The sequence below is a fragment of the Cynoglossus semilaevis genome, chromosome 1, assembly GCF_000523025.1.
Source record: "Cynoglossus semilaevis isolate Cse_v1.0 chromosome 1, Cse_v1.0, whole genome shotgun sequence".
NCBI lineage: Eukaryota > Metazoa > Chordata > Actinopteri > Pleuronectiformes > Cynoglossidae > Cynoglossus > Cynoglossus semilaevis.
In genome coordinates this window covers 7,061,224-7,081,913 of record NC_024307.1, presented here as the reverse complement: position 1 = coordinate 7,081,913, position 20,690 = coordinate 7,061,224, and the positions used below count along the sequence as shown (strand labels likewise).

At 40.7% G+C, this 20,690-nt stretch overlaps 3 protein-coding genes across 4 annotated transcripts; 1 reads left to right on the top strand and 2 right to left on the bottom strand.

Annotated features, from left to right (window-relative positions):
• The first annotated feature begins 43 nt into the window (after positions 1–43).
• Positions 44–4,786, top strand: LOC103376874 (transcriptional repressor protein YY1-like). Its single transcript, XM_008307416.3, has 6 exons — positions 44–172; positions 287–1,578; positions 2,573–2,723; positions 3,322–3,382; positions 3,582–3,740; positions 3,969–4,786. Exons 2-6 carry the CDS (start codon positions 1,080–1,082, stop codon positions 4,149–4,151), a joined length of 1,053 nt encoding a protein of 350 aa, XP_008305638.1. The 5' UTR covers positions 44–172; positions 287–1,079; the 3' UTR covers positions 4,152–4,786.
• A 696-nt stretch (positions 4,787–5,482) lies between these two features.
• Positions 5,483–12,202, bottom strand: tpp1 (tripeptidyl peptidase I). Its single transcript, XM_008307429.3, has 13 exons — positions 12,095–12,202; positions 11,629–11,703; positions 10,740–10,879; positions 10,509–10,659; positions 9,561–9,682; positions 9,306–9,475; positions 9,005–9,200; positions 8,199–8,390; positions 8,004–8,073; positions 7,670–7,790; positions 7,408–7,569; positions 7,048–7,173; positions 5,483–6,808 (listed from the first exon to the last, which is right to left on the bottom strand). The coding sequence occupies exons 1-13, from the start codon at positions 12,103–12,105 to the stop codon at positions 6,668–6,670; spliced, it is 1,677 nt and encodes a 558-aa protein (XP_008305651.1). The 5' UTR covers positions 12,106–12,202; the 3' UTR covers positions 5,483–6,667.
• Positions 12,203–13,542: 1,340 nt separating this feature from the next.
• Positions 13,543–20,684, bottom strand: mis18bp1 (MIS18 binding protein 1). 2 transcript variants are annotated; one of them, XM_017038678.1, is made up of 17 exons: positions 19,789–20,684; positions 18,963–19,106; positions 18,655–18,875; positions 18,350–18,423; positions 18,126–18,247; positions 17,850–17,940; positions 17,563–17,750; positions 17,035–17,207; positions 16,902–16,959; positions 16,427–16,828; positions 15,823–16,324; positions 15,566–15,741; positions 15,091–15,230; positions 14,598–14,740; positions 14,432–14,519; positions 14,267–14,321; positions 13,543–13,674 (listed from the first exon to the last, which is right to left on the bottom strand). In XM_017038678.1, the coding sequence occupies exons 1-17, from the start codon at positions 20,612–20,614 to the stop codon at positions 13,574–13,576; spliced, it is 3,504 nt and encodes a 1,167-aa protein (XP_016894167.1). In that variant the 5' UTR covers positions 20,615–20,684; the 3' UTR covers positions 13,543–13,573. The 2 variants fall into 2 exon arrangements, with proteins under 2 accessions (XP_016894167.1, XP_008305656.1); XM_008307434.2 differs by having other exon boundaries at positions 15,823–16,828.
• Positions 20,685–20,690: the final 6 nt, after the last annotated feature.

Here is a 20,690-nt window from a genome sequence, read left to right as displayed (position 1 = left end):
CTACATATCCAATCCCTAGTGTGTTTCTTATTCTATCCGAACATACATCCAATTCATATTTCAACTTTTACTTTTTATAAGTGCGTAAATAATAAGCAAACGTGATTTTAAAAAATTCAAATTCCATTGTTCGTTCTAGCTGCTTTCAGTTGTTCTAGTACTTTAACTTAAGGTTAAACTTTTACTTTTTGTAAGTGCGTAAATAATAAGCAAACGTGATTTAAAAAAATTCAAATTCCATAGTTCGTTCTAGCTGCTTTCAGTTTTTCTAGTACTTTAACTTAAGGTTACTTTAACTTAAGGTTTTTAACTATATTTATAGTTTTGACACTTTATAAACAAATACTAATACACATAATAAACCAATAATAAAAATACCTAAAACAGGTGTTAGTATCACACGCCATCACTTCACTAAATTATAAATATGGAAATGTTTTTATACACGGTTTTCTTAAAGACCTAACTTGACTGTAATCTCACTTTATCACGCTTAAATACAGTTAGGTCACCATTTAACAGTTTGGACCAGCATGTATAATAAAAGCATGTAAAACAACAATAAATGTGTAAGATTAATCAGAAGGGGAAAAGAGACAAAATAAACAAAGTAATAATGAAATATAATAAAACCGGACTCATCAACATAAAGAACCTTTGTAGCTCACAAAAATGCAACAATATTAATAACAGAAAGTTGTTTTACGTGTATGTGTACACATACACACAATGTGTACATATATTACAATTTTAGGTTTCATATACATGATGTATATTATTATTATTATTATTTCCAAGTCTTCGAAATGTATTTTCTTTTATCTAACACAAACAGTTGCCCATTTTGGATGACTGATATACTTACTATTTCAACCCCTTCATGTTGATGAGTCTTCCATAGCGCACCTTTAATACAAACAGTAAATCACGCGAGATTTCACGGTGAGCGAATTGTGGCCCCGAGTGTACCGTTGAGCGGAGTTGTTGACGGAGAGGGAGGAGGAAAGCATTGAGCGGATAAAGATAAGGCTGCATTGAAGGAAACAACATTAAAGTAGGGGGAAATACAGTAAATAACCATGGCGTCAGGGGATACCCTATATATAGAGACGGACGGTTCGGAAATGCCAGCGGAAATAGTGGAACTGCATGAAATCGAAGTAGAAACAATCGAAACCACGGTTGTTGGGGAAGACGGTGAACACCAGCCTATGATCGCCTTACAGCCTCTAGACACAGACGATCCGAACTCGATGCACCCGCACCAGGAGGTAATATTGGTGCAAACCCGTGAGGAGGTGGTAGGTGAGGACGATTCCGAATTGCATACAGATGACGGCTTTGAGGAGCAGATCCTCATACCGGTGCCCGCCGTGGAGGAGGACTTTATTGAACAGACTCTGGTCACTGTGGCCGGGAAAAGCTCGTCGACGGGCCGAATGAGGAAGACTGGAACTGGGAAGAAAACAGGCAAAAAGAGCTACTTAAGCACAGGAGAAATGGGCCGAAAGTGGGAGCAGAAGCAGGTCCAAATAAAAACTCTGGAAGGGGAGTTCTCAGTCACTATGTGGGCTTCGGGTAAGTTGAGTGAATTCCTACAAGCTGGCCCTCGGCTTTGTTCTCAGTGTGTGTGCCGTGTGAGGCTGGCCTACTTGGGGCCTGCTCCTCCGCTAAAGTGGGACAATTTCTTCAGTCCGAGTCACTTAAACCCCTCTCTGAAATGTTTTTGTTTTTATGGGAAGCCATGTTTTATGTGTTGATGGGCGCCGCCATATTTTCCCGGTCTAGAAAGTATGGCGGCCCGAAAAAATGGCGTTTATTTGGCCGACGAAGATGGCGGCGAGTGTGGGAGCGAGTGCTGCTGGCTTCGCTAGGCCGCTGTGGCGCAGTTCACCAGTACGACTGAAGCGGTGCTGCGTTCACGACACGCTCATACATCTCAGTTGCTAGACTTTAAACGCAACATTTTCTTTTTCGAAATAATGAGCCAATCAAATCCACAAAAGCATAAATGTAAATAGTCTGTGCAAAATTACCAGTGAGTATTTACATATAATTAAATTTATTGAATACTACTGAAAATGTATTAACTATATTTATATCCCGTTCATCGTTTTTGGTCCTTTAATGTCAAACATCAGTACGTTGATTTTGAAACAATGTTCCGAAACGATTTCAAATAAGTCTTGGTCTTTTTTAATTATTTATCTTCTATCTAAAAAAAAAAACCTGCTCCTGGCACCTGATTAATCACACTTTTATATTTAAATAACACAATGTTTAAAATCAGTAAACACTGCTGCACCGACATTTTACTGTCATTGAGTCAAATGTGTTTTTCTGTTTGAAAATATTCTGTTTGCTGTGAATCACATGTTTATATTAAATGTTGTAAAGATTTAAAAAGAACCTTTTTAAACCAAAAAACCAAGCACAGATTGGTCTTGCAAGATAAGTGATAGTGCTCTGTGACAAACAACTTTGTCATGTGATCCAAAGTGACAAATACGGTTGTGTTTTTAAAGTGTGTGTAATCAGATATTTCCTGATACCGATCTGTCCTTATGTGCAGACGACAAGAAGGACATAGACCACGAAGAACAAATCACAGGAGAGAACTCACCTCCAGATTATTCCGAGTACATGACTGGGAAGAAGCTGCCTCCAGGGGGCATCCCAGGTATCGACCTGTCTGACCCAAAACAGTTGGCAGAATTTGCACGGTAAGAATAACAGGGCCCAGGTCAATACATTTGTCATATCTAGTGAGTTGGGAAAAAAACATACATAGGGAATAGATCAATGTGCAGGATGTAATGTGGGAAAAATTCAAAAATATACAAAAAGATGTGCAATCAACTGAATAGAGGAAGTGGTTCAAAATTTCATAATAAGCTTGAAGAATGGAGGAATAAATTGGTATGAAACTGAAAATAAGGGAAGTGTTCGTCTTTTGCGGCTTTTTAAGTAAACTTGTTGACATGTTCACACAATCAGGCTCTTTTAAGAGAATCAAACCAAGACTACCTCAGGGTGTTGATCATTGCACAGACTTGATCAACAGATAGGTACATTTTACCCGTGATTCAGAGCAGCAAAGATGTAAAAGTTCCATACGTGTTTTTTTTTCTATTCAAAAACGCTCAATCTGGGTTGTTCTGTGGACCAAGTTCTTCTCCGCACGCTCCACTTTGTGTTCCAACTTGATAAGATTTCATGTTGAAACACTTGATAAGGGGAGAATGACATCAGATATTTGTGTAGTACAGGGCCGTGTACTGTTGTGTAAACACAATTTGAAGCAGGTTTTTGTTTTTGCAGAATGAAGCCAAAAAAGGTAAAAGAAGACGACGCTCCCAGGACGATAGCGTGTCCACACAAAGTGAGTGTGGACTCATTACAGTTGCACTGAAGATACTAAGACCATCGTGCTCGTTCAGATTGTTGTTGTTTTTTTTCCGCATCTCCCATTGACACCAATCTGTAATCTGTTACTGACATCGTGCTCGTTCAGATTGTTGTTTTTTTTCCGCATCTCCTATTGACACCAATCTGTAATCTGTTACTGTCTGTCTTCTCAGGGATGTACCAAAATGTTCAGGGACAATTCAGCCATGCGAAAGCACTTACACACCCACGGCCCTCGTGTGCACGTCTGTGCTGAATGTGGCAAAGCTTTCGTGGAAAGTTCAAAACTCAAGAGGCATCAACTTGTTCACACAGGAGAGAAACCTTTCCAGGTGAGTTACCTATTGTGGCTTCTTTAATCTCTATGACCTCACCCTGGTGTTAATGCAATAGTTGACACCAAATAGTAAGAAATTCGATATGTTTGTATTTTTATATGCATATATATAGTAGCATGGAACAGGGCTTTCAAACGTGTTCTCAGCGCCACCTATAGCCCAAGGAAGGGAAGCTACATGATCTAGGACGTTCAGCTTTGTTAACTGTCCTCTTGTTTGCAGTGCACATTCGAGGGCTGCGGCAAACGATTTTCTCTGGACTTTAACCTGCGCACGCATGTGCGCATCCACACTGGAGATCGCCCGTACGTGTGCCCGTTTGACGGCTGCAACAAAAAGTTTGCCCAGTCCACCAACCTGAAGTCTCACATCCTCACACATGCCAAAGCCAAAAACAACCAGTGAATCTCAGCGGACTCAGGTTTTAAGGACAACTATGTCAACAGGAACACAAACAAACACACACACCGGACTCGGGCGAGGAGCCGTCCTGTGGCCTGCTTCATCAGAACTCACCATAGACGAGTCAAACTGCTAGAACACGACCTTTTGTCTGACTTTTTGATACGAGGAAGGTCTAAACAAGGACGTCATGAACCCGGCACCCTCAGGCCTTCGACCCAACCTTGACGCTACCTGAACAGAACAGTGACAGGTTTCCTCCTGTGAACATGATAATCCACAGATCTTTAAACTTATTTATACTTTAACACCGCTGGTTAACAGATTTTTTGCAGTACAACTCATATTTACAAACACCTTACGCAGTGACACCGTTTCAATTTTGTACGTTTCCCTCTTCAAGTGTGCATATTGTACACGGCATAAACTCTGTGGTGATGATGGTAGTGAGGCTGTCCTGTGTGTTTTTACCCCATCTGGTCTTCTTATTTGGGAGTTTGTATCCAGGACTGATGGGCTGCTTTTGGCATATTTTCATTTTGTACAAAGGAAAGGCAGATTCGTGTAGATAGTGGTGTAATTTTTCAATAGCAATCACTGAATAAAATGTTTCCCCCCCCCCTTGCACTATCAACACAGAAGTCTCATTTGTCCTTTAACTTTCATCACCATTAATGTATTTTTTTGGATGGATCTGATTGAAGTTCTCCACCTTCTTCAGGTCACAACTATCTGCTGATATCTGTCTTTAGGTTTCACCTAAATACAGGAAAGTGTTTTGACAAATTTTAGAATGGCAATTTACCTTCATTAATCATGATTAATGATAATCAAGATTGATCATGATAGTGATTAATCATGACTAATCTTTAGAAAACCTGTGATTTATCATTTGATTAAACATTTGAATGAATAGGCAGCCCTAGTTTTTACCTGCTGTCCAACCTGCATCGTCCCATTTCTTTGTCACCAGCCTCGTGTTCCATTTGCCTCAGTGACCGCTCTGATCACAGAATCATAAATAATCAGTTCAGAGGTGAGAGAACAAGTCATAAGATCATCATCACAAGCTGTTACAACAGACTTTGCAAGAAACAAAACAGAAAGTGCAGCTTATATAATTTCGTTAAAAAAACAAACAACTGAATCTAAATGATGTTTGAATTTCAGTTCCTCCAGACGGAGATGTAAATGAATCCACAGTAGTATCTGGTAAGATACATTTAACTTTACGAGTTTTAAGATTGTAATTTGTTGACAAGAACAAATTGAATGTTTTTTTAATGATTTAAACCTCAAGAGTTTCAACTTCAAAACCCAATGAAAAAATAGGATACCAAATAATCTCCAATCTTTATTAAAAATGCTGAGCAGATACACATTTGATCATTAAATCAACTTTCAAATATTTCTAGCAGCTTCAAAGAGACCTGATGGAGCTGTCACTCATACTTCACACTCAACTGACTCTTTCCGTTTCTCTAATTTGACTCAGAAACACAAACCTTGTGAGGCAGTGGTTCCCAAATTGAGCGGCGCAGCCGGTTTAATCGAGATAATTTGAAGTATTTTTATTTGTGCAAAAGTTGGAAAATTTCACTGATAAATTATCTTTTTTGTTTCATGAGAATATGTGTTTTTAGGAATCATGTCTGTTTTTTGAAACAGTCACGTTTGGGGGCGGGGCTGAATCTGCAGAAAAGGTTTGGGAACCACTGTCCTAATCGGTCAGAATGAAAGACCAGCTCTAAGAAAAGAAGGAATTAAAAGTAAAAAAAAAAAAAAAAAAAAAACCATAGATGGTGCCTTACATTGTTCAAATATTTCAACACTCATATCGCAGTGCAGTTTGGTCACAGAAAACCAAAGTTAAAAAACACTGTAAAAAGTTTTCCAGATTAAACAGGGAAATATTTTAAAGGGATATTTCTAAAAACATGTAAATTTATCTTTTGACTTAAACGACAAACATAGAACCCAGAGTCATATGGCATCATTATCCCACTGAGGCTGTCTGTCCTCTAACAACAACAACAACCCAACAACCCTGCATCTGTGAAACTGGACAATTATTGCATCTTAAATTTGATATGTTTTTTTTTCTTTTTAAGACAAGCTTCACTTATTTACGAAGGTGTGATGCATAGAAAACTACATTCAAGAAGCTTCAGGTAAGTGTGAACATTTGCCTGTAAATTTGTTTCAGAGAAATCTGGGTCAGAAGAACATTTCAGCATCAGAGAAGAGAGAGAGAGAAAGATATTAGCTGCAGTGTTGCATTAATAATGCACAATCCCTGACCTAAAATAAAGTACAGGAATAAAAAATAAAATTCAGCTGAAATCACAAGTACTAAAAAGAATTTGTTTTTGTTTTTGGGCTAATAAACCCTGGAGAATGGCTGACATTTAACTGTATTGATAAAAAGGAGACATCAGTGTTGACAACGTTACCCTCAGTTACATCCTGCATTCTTTGGCATCAGGTACCGGAACAGTAAGGATGGGTGTGCTGTGCTTTTACTCTGTCATTAGGGCAGCTAGCAGTGCAGGGTAGTTCGGTGTCCCCCAGCCGGTCACGGGGTCCCAGGACGGTGCAGCACAGAAACCTTTCCCCTGGACCTGCTCGTCCAAACAGCCCAGGTGACAGCCCTCAGTCACCTGGAGACAATAAAGGAGACGTTTGTGTCTTTTCAACTAAATGTCTGAAAAGAAAATGCTGCAGTGACAAGTGTCATGTAACACAGAGGTGCTCAAACGTAGGGTCTCAGCCCGGCGACAGAACGTGGTTCTAACCTTTGTGGCCATGCTAATCAATTTTCTATAGGTTCTGGTCTGTAACAGGAGGACACGTGAGTTTAAGGACGACTGTCCTCGTCTATGGGGACAACGTGACTTACATCAAACAGAGCTTGTCCCTTTAGCTTGTAGAGGCGGGGGTTGAGGAAGCCCAGTGGAGGCAGACCCTTGGTCAGTCGATGGTCATTCATGAGAGACAGCATTCCTCCAACCACGGGGGTGGACGCCTGCAGGAGCCATCACCAGATGAGATCCAGTTAAATGACTTTGTAACAGATGAATCCAAATAACTGTTCATCAGAGTGTATTAGTTATTTGATATCAGCCATTTTATAAAAAAAAAAAAAAAAAACAGAGGGGGAAGTGAGACAAATGACCTGAATCTGATCTGAAGTACACTCAGGATGAAGGAAGTGAACACAGAAATAAATAATATAAAGTTAATGTTTGTTATTCATTACCGAAGTCCCAGACACCCAGGGAACAGGGACCCTGTTGATGACGACCCAGTAATTATCCGACAGAGCAGCCATGTCTGGATAGGCTCTGCCACTGGGATTGTAGTAGGAGCCAGGAGGAAGAGTGGCCGCCACTGTCTTCAGATAGGCCTCCACTGCAGCCACCTGCAGCCACACACACACACAAACACACACACAGACAGTCAACAACGGCCCTGTGTGCAATAACTGGGAAAGTCTGATCAGATGCTCTGACGGTCATTACCTGGTAGTCAGGCATCTTGAAGACGTTGCTAAAACCTCCTCCACTGATGTAATCAGTGACTTCGTACGTGACCTGGAAAGGATTCTTGAAGGAAGTTCCACCTACTGTGGTTACGTAGGGGCTGGAAACGAACCAATGAGCACAAAGAGTTTGAGTTAAACAGCACTCAATAATGTTCATATGCAACACATCATGATTTCAACTTTTAATTACAACAAACACAACCACAACAAGGTCATAGGTCATAGAAATCACTGTAAAAAAATGAAGTGGTAAGAGAGTGGTAACAAATGTAAAAGTAACAAAAGGTTTTTAAAATGTGTCAGTATTTCACCTGGAGGCTGGAAAACTGGGCCTGAAGGTGTTCTGTGCTCCTGAATGTCTGCAGCCAGCACCGCTGTCGCCTGGAACGAAGGAACCAAGACAGGAATAACGTGAGTTCAACTGAACTGTTGGCTTGGTGAAGGGATATATTACATAAACAGTCTGTAACGTCTGTGATTCACTGCAGTCCTCCATCGTCACTGACCAGAAGCGAACAGCAGCGTGATCCCTCTGACCCCGGCCTTCATGAACTCCGTGTTGATGCGCGTCATGTAGGCCGTGGACAGACTGTCCTCGTCGTCACCGTAGCTGATGGTGTGGACCCAGGGCAGGCCGGACATGTTGCTGAGCAGAACCATCCACTGAAGGAACGGCTCCTGAGACTCGTGACGACCTGCGAGAAGAAGAAGAAGAAGAAGAAGAGGAGGAGACATGAATGAATGTGTGTGTGTGTGAATGAGACACACATGACAACGGTGATAAATTGACTGGCAAAAATACTACCATGAATTCAATTGAAACTTATTACTGACTTGTTTCTCTTTTGACTTTGAATCCCATCAGACATGGCATTATTTCTGCCTTTTACAATTTATTTTTATTAATGTCAGGTAAAACAAAAAGACGAAATACAGAAGTACACAATTTTCCTACTCTCCATCTCTGAAGTCACTCCAAATGACTGAACTAAGAATGAATTGAACTGGTGATATTTTGGTGATATTTTGGTTTTGGTTCCCAAAATAGGGGGTGGGACCCAATTAGAGGGCACAGCACTTGAAAGGATTTTAAAAAATATTATTTTCTTTGTTTATTGAGAAAACTGGCTTTGCAAGAATTGAATCGTTTTTTTTAAATTTCAGTGGAAAAGCAACGACACCTGTGAATGAGTTGACGTAGGGAGAAGGGAGGGGCGTGACTAGAGGGGGCACCCATATATAAAACTGGTCAAGCTACATAAAAAAAAAAGGTTCTCACACACACACACACACACACACACAGACACAGCACGGTTGGTGAAGACCCAGGTGGGGATGTTTGCCCCCGTGCTCATGATGTACTCTATATCCAGACTGGCCTCGATCCCAGCCTTCCCTGCTCCCTGTTGGCCGACCACTCTCTCCACCTGTGACAGATGCTGGAAGCCTTCACCAAACATGCTCATGAACTCTGCCAGGTCTGCTGGGTGATAATACTGCTCCAGGAACTGTCAGAGAGGAGAGAGAGAGAGAGAGCGACAGACCCCAGAGTGAAACCCCCCAGGCCTGGACCACATGACCAGCTCCACTGAACACTTCATGTGGGGTCATACCTGAGCTACAGCCTGGCTGTTGTTCTGACCTTTCCCCACATCAGCGGCTGTCAGGTTGTATCGAGCCCTCAGGACAGCAGGAGTCACTCCTAGGTGCACTCCTTCCTCAGGAGACTTTTGGACTTTGGGGAGTTTTTGTCCGTTGGGAGGGAAACGGTGAAGACCACCCACTTTGGAAAGAAAAAGGAAACAGAGAGACTTTCTGGTATTAATCCAGTCACAAATATATAAGACAGTGATAAAAACAACACTGACCAAAGTCCAGGTGCTGGTGGACGTCATCATGAACAGAGTACGGAGATGAAGACCTCACTATAGACTGTCCTTCTCTGACATAATGGTGAAACCTGCTCCCAGGAAGCAACGTCTCTGCAGTCCTTCAATACAGCAACAGAAACAAAGGGGGATAATGTATGCACCTGCATGACCAGCAGGGGGAAACGTTACACCTGGAAACCCTGGTATTAATCAGTCCAACGTATGCTCTGTGGGAAACATCTGAAGTGAAGTGAAAGTGAAGTGAAAGTGAACTAGTTGTCATTGTGACACAGCACACCACATATGTGACCTCACCAAAGTCAGCAGGGGGCAGTGTGCAGGGATTGAAAAGCAGGCGTGCTAACCGCTACACTATAGAACCACATTATAATATAATATAACATGATAATCACTGATCACTGATGACCTCACAGACATATCCAAGCAAGTGACTTACTCAGAAAAAGAAAAAAAAACTCATTCTGATTTCTTGTGTTAGCTTAAAATCAATTTTAGCCAAATCCCCTCCTAAATTTAATATATATATATTTATATATAATAATAATTCAGTCCCTTAATCGTCCCAAAATGGGGGAATTTTACAGCACGAGTCTTTGCAATCCACACTGGCTGCCACACGAGGCACCATTACAGCTATCCTTAGGAGCTCCAGTGTGCAGACGTGCTAACTGCTACACAATGTACCATTATAGCAACTCCATGTCACTTTGATTTGAGTATGAAACCACAGAAAAAGGGAACTCACATGAGAGAAACACTCACACACTCACAGAACAAGCTGCAGCAGAGAATGTACTTTCTGTGTTGTAACTGTGTCAAAAGCAAACTAATGTCACTGTAAGCGGGGGGGGTGGCAAAAAATAAAAGTGCTTACTCTGCAGTCATGGTTTAATGTCACTGTAAGCGACATATAAAAGTGCTTACTCTGCAGTCATGGTGCACTGCAAAAAGTCCTGGGTGCTAACAGTGAGGCAGTTTGTAACCCCATGACTGTGAAGCCAGTGACGCACGGCCTTGTGGGTAGTGTCAGAAGGAGCGACCAGGTGGGCCACTTCCTCCAGGCTGTAATATTTACCTGCAGAAGAGAAAGGAATTCCCGTCACCAGGTCAGTCATTAGTCCAATCAGCTAATTCAGTTCCAAACCATCGTCCTACCATACTGGGCTGAGTCAGGGTCCGACACCAGTCTGAGCACCTCCTGCAGCAGGTCAACATTCTCCTGCTTCAGAGCAAAGGTCAACACCAACTCCACTGACGGGTCGACCCGGCCGGTTTCAGTCCACTCATCTGGTGACCTGCAGAAAAAGAGAAAAATCTAAAGACCGCTTTTCAACATCCCTGGGCTTCTGTATCCTACAGCAGATCATGTAAACGGCAGAAACACTGAATTTACTCTTTATTTATTTGACCAAAGGTCGCTTTATTGTAGCAACTTATTTACTAAAGCATTTGTCATTCTCTGCAGGACACAAATAAACATTACTATCAATATCACTCATTTCTCTGTCACTCTTGTCTCCATTTTTGAGAAGCTGAACGCAGACAAATTCTCCAAATGTTTTACTGCCCCTGCAGGTGACTGCTCCTTACACAGAGCACTACTGCTCTGTGGAGCCGTACATCCCCAACAGTGGAATGGCAAATTAATTATTAACATAATTTGGAACAAAATTTCATGTGTTAAAATGCACTCCGCAACACATTCATACCAATTTTTTTTATCACATTACATTATTATTATTTCCAACAGTCAGTCTAGCAAAGCCATGGTGATTTTTTTTAACCAGGTAATTGTGATTTATGTTGAAAAGAGACATTAACTGTCAAGTAAAAATTAAAACTAAAAATTAAAAAAATAATCAAACAACCAAACAACATGGGTTACAGGAAAAACTGTTGAATGTTCTGGTATCTTTGTATTTTTATTTAGTTTTTATCAGATCTACGGAACTGTAAACTAGACTTCCTGCTGCACGGACTGGATCAGAAAAGGTTCAGTGTCAGAATGGGGGGGGTTGGAGTGGGGGAAGGATGAGCAGCTCACAAGACATTCTGGTCAAATTCCAGGTACCCGGTCCACACCACTGAGCTGAACGACAGGAGGTAGGTTAGAGTCAGTCTGTCGGGAAGAAAAACAAGTCATTAACACAAATACGTTCCTGGTAATGATCAAAAACAACTCTTTGAAACACAAGGTTTCATCAGTAACTGATCTGAAGACTCACATGGAGATCAAGTTACCACAGATGTAAAAAAAAAAAAACAAACAAACAAGAAAACAATCAATATTAATGGGTACAAACAGTTGAAGTTCAACACAACCCTGTAACCTTTGTTGTGCGCTGTTGTTAGCTGCGGTTGCAGCAAATGTTCAATATCTAGGTCAACGCACAGTCAGGAAACACAGCAATGGTGAAAGAAAAGTGTCGACACTTCCCGCCAACTCTTCTCTCACACGTTTGTCCACATAAAAATAATTAAAAACACGCAGAAACGTAAAGCTCACTCACAGTGTTCCCATCGTGTCCTCCGCAGTCTCTCTGCCACACCAACCGGTCTGAGCGACGCTCCTGACGCTTGGGCCACGTGATGATCTGTCACGTGACTAGTGGTGGTTGCTTCCTTCGATATTACCTTCGCCAACTCTTGGCGAAGGTAATATCTTTATTCTTGGTGGTGTATTTATCAGAGATTTTAATACAATTATTGCTGTATTACATAAACACGGAGTTGCCCTCGTTATTTACACATTTTAATAAGTACTTAGAATAGAACACGCAATGTTTTCCTAAAAAAAGGTATTATATAGTAGGATTTGGTAGCATCTAGTGGTGACATTCGGTATTACGGCTGAATCTTCTTCGCGTGACCACTTCAAGCATAGAACAGTCAGAACATAAAAGGTTTAAAAAGACGTACATCGCTAGTGATCCAACATGGCTGCCGCCCAAATGTACACATTAGATACTGTTTTTACTTTCATAGAAATTTTAAAAAGCTTAAATTATAAATTACGCCAAAAAAGCACCAGTGATATTTTTAATTATCTTTATATCCTTCCCCACCAGGTGTATGCGGTCCCTGGTGGTATGCGGGGGCATTGCAGGGGTTACACAGGGTTTTTGATATGTAACGGCTAGGTTAAGATGGGGTTATGATAATAGTTTTGTAGTTTTTCTTGGAAGAAAACATTAGTTTAATAGAGCAAATATAGAAGTATTATTAATAAATTTTAACATCAAATATGTAGTAAAAAAAGATACTCAAGCCAAGTTAATGTTTCTGCTGTAAAATGTATAAAGACACAGGTATTTATTTTTCTTTAGCAAACTTAACAGCATATTCCACTATTATTTTCATTACAAGGAGCGGCAAAATAATATCGCTCACGCATATTGTTTGCCTTAAATTAGAATTTAAATTTAATTGCCTTTATGTAGCTTCTGGTATTATACTGACAATATTTAACATTGTAAACCCTCCTCCCCAGGAGTGTTTATTGGAGTGGCAGAAGATTAGAAAATCAAATCTGGAATATCCTTAAAAAACAGTTCTAATCCAGCCAGAGCTGAGATCAAGTTTATTTTAAGCACAAAAGAAAATGTACAAATGTGACATCAGTTGATTTTAAATTCTCTACCCATTAAAAACACAACTCCCCTCATGTCTGTAAAACAATGTTTTTGTATAATTTAACAACAAAAGGTTTTTTTTTTCTTTTGGAGATATAATGAATGACAACAAAGCTATTTAAGAAATTTGTGTTGGGAAAAAAGCAGCAAACAGGTGAAGGTGGGCTAATTTAAAGATATTTACACCTTTAAAAGTAATCATCGATTTTATACACTGAACTTTTGACAGCCCATCAGAATATTTTGTTAGTTATATTGGATGAATTATTTAAAAAATGCATCTTTGTCACTACAGTAAATGGATTGTGGATGCTTTTCTTTTCTTGTTTTGGAGATTTATGGCACTAGCACCACATTTTATTGGTCAACTTCTGAGAAGTAGTAATCTTCCTCTTCACTGTCAGACACCATGTCTTCATGTCCTGGGAACATCTCCCAAACAGCAAAATTATCATTTGCTAAGAAAGACAAGAAACAGCAGTTGAATGACTAAATGACGGCAATTAAAAAACATAAACCCTTCAAAAAAAATCAGATGTGACTAGACCTTTTAACTCGTGTTTTGTATTCAGATGTTACCAATAAAATTGCACACATTGACTGGTTACACTAGCTTTTTTGCTCATTATTTGTTCAATTTATGTATTTTTTTTAAAACCTAATCATTAGTTGTTCTTCAGCCATTTTAAGCCATTTAGTTTTCACTAGATTAAATCAATTGTTTTTTAGCTAGTTGTTTTTGAGTAACTTGTCATTTCAAGATCATATTTAAATTAGACTTTTGACTAAAATGCAGTAATCTGCTGGCCATTTTATGTTTGTTTTTTTTTAAGTTAACTTTGTAGTTGAATTCTTTTCTAAGATAAATTTGACCTACGACACTAAATCGGCACTAATCATACATGTTACCACTGCCCTAATAAAAGTATTGTTGATTGTTCTATAGGTTGACCTTTAATCAAAGACTTATCTGTAAAGATAACTCCACACATTACTCTTACACTGGTACCAAGTATGAGCGCGAGGACCGCGGCTCCTCTGTTAACCTACCTGTGTTAGCACATCTCGTCATTTTTTGTTTCAGGGTTGGCGTGGGTGAAAACCTCTGCAAAGACAACACAATGGAAATGAGACGCTAATTTCCAGTTTGTTACAAATCATCCATGATGCTTCACTCCTTCACAGTCTCAGACACTGATCTGAATGGAACTTTACCTTTAAGGAGTGAGACTGTTTATAAACATTGAACTGACTCTTTTTCGTCCTTTTCTGGAGATGGTAGACATATTTGTCATCTTTGTCCCTAGAAATATAACATGTTCTTGAGTCAACACTGATAAACCACGATAATAAGTCATCGTCATCATCATCTTCATCATACCAGTCTGCGGAGCCCATCATCCCGGGAGTGATGTGCAGACACTGAGGAGTTTTCGCGTCAGGAAAAACTCTTGACGTGGGGGTCAGAGGCTCCAAGTCCTTCACTGTGAACTCGTTCTCTTCGCTCATACAAATGGACGGAACCTGGGTTTTAAAATTAATATTGACACCGAAATGTTAACCGTAAACGTAAAAAAACAAAAACAAACAAAAAACATTCTTAGAGTCACTGACGCTAAGCTAGTAGTTGTTGTCCATGTACATTGAACATCCGCTTGATGTTTTCAGTTTATGCCCATTTTTACACAAAATTAAAAAATCATTTGCGATATAAATCACGTGATACCACGGACATTTTACCACAGACCGCGATATTTTTCTGTATTAGCATGATATGTTACCAGCTCCTCACGTCGGTATATTTAATGTAATGAAATGTAATTTTTTCAATCAAAAAAACAAAACAAAAAACAACTTAGAAGAACAAGGCAAACCTCGACGCGTTTGGCGTGCATGTACGCAGAGGAGAAGGCGTCGTCAGCGTCGTCTTTCGGCATGTCTTCGAGAAACTTCCGCACCTGCTGCTTCCTCTTAAATGTCCCCACTTTGGCAGATATAACACGAGGTTCTGCAACTAAATACAGATTAATGGAGCTGTCAGTTAGGTCTGTAAAACCTCCTGTAGATAAACACCATTAAAAAAAAGAAAGTTTGAAATGCACGGCGGAGGTCCATCGTTAAACAATTCCAGATACAGAAAATACTCAACGGTAAAGGGACGCGGTTCCCAAAAGTGTTTCAAGGGTCGCGGGCAGAGATGGAGCCAATAACCGCAGTCACCAGGTGAGGGCGGTATACACAAACTAAACCAAACGCAAACAACTTTCTCTGTGTATTTTTAAGGACAGTAATGCTGAAGCGGAGCACGTCAGATCAAAAGGTTGTCCCGGTAGTAAACTGTTCATTTACCTTGCTCTGTTGTGGCTTCCATTTTTCCTTTTTGGGATTTTTTTGCATTCTTCACAGGAGTCTGTGGTTTTCCCAGAGACGTGTGCTGGTTGTGACACTCTTCTGCAGAGCGGCCCACCGCCTTCGCTACTTTGGCCCAGTACCCGGACAGGTGCTTAGGATAGTATGACACGGCCCTGGAAAACAGGTGGATCAGTGAAAGCATGACTTAAAGTCAGAAATGTGCTACGGTGAGAGCACAGGAACCCAGGACTTACTCTCGTAGCCTCATGAGCTCAGCCTCAGTCCACTTGTCTTCACTCTGGTCTTCAATCACGGCCTGTTTGTGTGACTTGCGTGTTGTTTTGGAACTCGTCAACTTGAGCGGCGACCTTGTTGGTGGTGAAGGTTTGGTGCGTTTGTTCTGATTGTTTTTTGTTAGTATCAGCGCCTTCTTGGTGTTTTGGTTTTTGCGTTTACTGTTTTTTTTCTCAGACGGCTCAGACGAGTCACTCGTTGAAGACAATCTGCTCACGTGGGGTCTGTTTCGATCGTCCCTGTCTTTCTTACTCGGACCTCCTCTGTCCTTTTTACGTCTCGGCTCAGACGAGTCACTCGTTGAAGACAATCTGCTCACGTGTGGTTTGTTTTGATCGTCCCTGTCTTTCTTTCTACGACCTCTTTTGTCCTTTTTCCATTTTGGCTCAGACGAGTCACTCGTTGAAGACAATCTGCTCACGTGTGGTCTGTTTCGATCGTCCCTGTCTTTCTTTCTACGACCTCTTTTGTCCTTTTTCCATTTTGGCTCAGACGAGTCACTCGTTGACGACAATCTGTTCACGTGTGGTCTGTTTCGATCGTCCCTGTCTTTCTTCCTACGACCTCCTCTGTCCTTTTTCTGTCTCTGAGGAGTCATCTCTTCCGAGGACTCCGAGGACTGTTGCTGTGATGTTTCTGGTGACGATGGAATGGTTTGTTTGGGCGGCTTTACTGGAGGCTTTTTTGTGTTGTTTGTCCGTTTTCCAGACCTCAGTGGTGCAGTCTTATCGGGCTGTCCCTGCTTTCGAGGGATGGCGTCAACGGATGACCTTTTTTCCAAAGGCTGGCTCCTTTTACTAGACCTGGTGGATGTGACAAAGCTGTTTCCAGTACTGCCATTTGTCTCTGCAGGAGACACGGGCTGAGTTGTGGACATTTGGACATCTTGGCTGAGCTTGGTTTGACTGGCCTTTCGGACTGGAGGCTTGGTCTTCCTCAGCAGTACTGACGCCTCTCCATCACTGCCTGGAAACACAGACCAGAGATTATACACCAATCACAAAGACTCTACAGGCTTTAAGACCTGGGATAACCGTACCTTCGCTGCTTGATGGGAACACATTCTTTGATTGTTTTTCCCTCTTCGACACGGTGGTCTGCAACAACAAATAATGTCAGGACTCTTTGTCACTAAATGTCTGAATACAGTCATAAAACACAGAGGTCCTTACAGGGAGAAGGACTGAAGAATCATAACAATTGTGGATGGTAACGTTCATGTCTGCATCCAGAATAACTCTCCCTCCTTTCCAGTACTCCAGGGGAGGTTTTATTGTCCTTCCACTCCGAGACACTTTAGCAGCTGAAGAGGAGGTGGAGGAGTCGAGGGAAGGAAGGGGATCAGCTGTGGAAATGGAAAAGAGAGTGGTTACCAACCAAAACACTGGGATAAAAACAGGTGTGAGCAACAATCAATAGTGCCATGATTTTACTGATAACCTGGGTGGACAGGAAATGTGTACAGAAGGTAAAACACACCTCTGGTTAAAGTGCAAATATAAAATAAAGAAAAGAAAATAAATATAGCAAAAAGCCCTGAACTTTAGAAATAAAAGACTTGGTGAAGCGAAAGTACTCCGACGTCATGTGACTCAATGAAAACCATATTAAATAAATAAAAAGCCAGTACTGACAATCCCACTTATTGTATTCTCCACGTTTGGGTTTGGTGGCATTTATTCAATTTCTCTTTTACTCACGTGTCTTGAAAGTCTCAGGTTTCTTCTTCTCGACGGAGGACATTGAGGACGTCTCAGGTTTCTTCTTCTTGACAGAGGGCATTGAGGACGTCTCAGGTTTCTTCTTCTTGACGGAGGGCATTGAGGATGTCTCAGGTTTTTCTTCTGAAACCTCAGCTTTTCTCTTCTCTGGTTTCTTTGTCCCTCTACTGTGGTGACAACAAACAAAGTTATTCTACCTCGACCAAAACGATAATGTTTACATTATAGTACATTTGCAAGTCTAGTGAAATTATAATAGTCCTTACTCTCTGGACTCCGACAACAACTTTTCATAAAGTAACTTCCAGTCTGAAGGGAAACCACTGACAAAGTTCTTCAGAAACCACTTTGGAAACCCTGTAGGAAGACAAACACGACCATAAAGAAAAATAGAATTAAAAAATGTTATTTTTCAATAAAATCACTGTAAAAGGTTAGATTGTTGATATATATATTTATAAGTTATTTTTCAATAAAATCGTTGTAAAATGTTAGATTGTTGATATATATATTTATAATAAATGAAATGTTCACTGACTCACCCACATTGACATGCTTGCTCATTTTGCCAACCAAAATGTAAATTCTACCAGTGAGAGTCTTCAGCACAGAGTTAGAAATCCTCTCAACAATGATGTTGCTGTTCCATGGTATGTTGTCCTTCCTGGTAGTCAGGAAAAAAAAACATGTTAAACATTACACCTTGGCTCGTTTAACTGTACTGCACTAATTAAAGACCATTATGAGGTGTGTAACAAACACTGACTTGTGGACCCCGTCCACAAATAGGCCCATACTGTTTTTCCTCACGATCCAGTTTTTGAGATATATGACACTGTCCTGTAAAAGAGGACACAACATTTACCTAACTACAGACACATACTGCATATATATATATGTATGTCTATATTTGCATATATATAGTATACATACACACATATATACATACATATAAATATATTCACCCATTTCTATTAAATACTGTAATCACTATAACATTTTATTAATTTTACAACCACCATTTAAACCCTAAATTCATCCTGGTTTAATGACACGTGCATTTCTACTCACACTAGGGAATTGTGGACACCTGGACCAATTTTTCTCCGGTTGCCTTCTAGGGATGGAGAATCTTGGTGTATTGAGTAGAACTGGGTCTTCAAGCAAAATGGGTTCCATTGGGATAGTGGACACCTGGCTTTCCGTCTCAGTAACCATTCCACTCTCAGCGTCCTCTGTTTGAGCCACGTCAGGAGAGGACAGAGAAGACCGTGTGTTCTGATAAGGCTTGGCTGAGGAGATAAATATGCAATGTTGTGTGCATGAAGGTATTGACAAAAGCAGTGGTAACGTACAGAGCATTTTCATTTGCTGCTGACCTTCACTGAAGAGATTCCTTGAGCTTCTTCTGACTTCGTGAGCTTCTGGTTGGGCCCTGATTCTTTGATTTTCCCTCTCCTTCATTAAAGCAAACATCTTGGCTGGCGTCATAATAGGAACTTTTTCCAACACCACATGTAAACCTTTGAAACATTTAGGACACCAATGAAAAAAGAAAATATAATTAATAATTTCCATTTTTGACTTTGTCTTCATTATCTCTTGTCACCCCTTTACTATTGACTTTTTTGCATGTAATTTATGTGTAACCTACCAAGATCTTTGATGACTGTTGAAAACACTATTAGTTGAAAACACTAATAACTACAACTATTAGTGTTGTAGCTAGCCACTGACATTTGGGTTGTTTGTTGTTGTTTTTTGTTTGTTTTTTTTTTCAAAGTAGCTAGCCACTGACATTGGGGTTGTTGGTTTTTTGTTTTTTTTTTGTTAATTAAAACGTTTCTCGGGTACATTTTTATGTTGCACAAACTTTTAACCGTGTAACATGAAAAATGTATTTTGGCCAACGCTTTAATTTAAGTTGTAAAATTAGCTTGCAGCGTAAAAAGTAAATAAGCAATATCTAACCACTTTAACAGTGAAGCTAACGTTTGTGCTATTGTTTTGGTAAGCATTTAAACGTCTTTGGCTATCCTGAAGCCTTTTCTGCTAATATATATAATATATTCCGCATAAATAGCACATCTTTAACAGTTCCCCACCGTAACACAGTTTCGTAAAGTCCACAGATATTCTGCACCAGTGTCTTACGTTTGTCTGGGATGATTGTTGGTGTTGGGATCAGGTGCACCAGTGTCTTACGTTTATCTGGGATGATTGTTGGTGTTGGGATCATAGGTTCACGATCACTCTGCCTCGTCTGTGGTTGCTGGGCAGAAAACCTTCTCACGTCACCCAGATACTCCTCGTCCTGTGTGTAGTCTTCGCTTGAGGCGATGGTTATGATCCTTTTTCGTGGTTGACGCAGAACTTCACTGTTGATGCCACTTGTACTGTTGTTGATTTGACTCAAATTAGACTGTTCACATTTCCTCGTCCTCAGCCTCATCTTCAAGGGAGACACCAGTTTTGATGGGGACTGAAGTTCGTCTGCACGGGTCCTATCATGCCCGGACACGGCCCACACACGGCCGTTTTCCTCAGACAGTACTTTTTGTTTTGCTTCTCTGGAACTTATGAATCCCCCAGGATCTCTGAAGTGGTCTCTGTGAGAATAAGTTACGGCCGTAGACTCTAGGAAAGATCGCTTGGACGCCATGTTGCACGACATAAACATAGGTCTAGACTTATTCAGACCAAACGTATCATCTGGTTCTCCACACTGAAACCTGGATGACTTCTGTGGAGTGGATATCGGTGAAAGAGTCTGTGGCTGAACGTCACCGTGGTAAAACCCAAACCGACCGTGCTCCTGAATCGGGTCTGGAAGAACATAGGTGGATATTGGTGAGAGGGTCTGTGGCTGGACATCCAATCTCCTCCTGGGAGATATTAATTCTCCTCCGTATCTTTCTCTGCTGCATTGCGCTGCTTCTTTCTGTACTCTCGATTTGAGCTTCGCAAAAATCTTGGCAGGGGATTCGATCCGTGGGAGTCTGTCTTGAAAGAGGTTTTGATAAGAGGACATAGCTCTTGTTTCCGAGTTGGTAGATTGTTGTTGTTCATCCGTGTTGTACGCTAACAGCTCGCACAGTCGCCTCTAT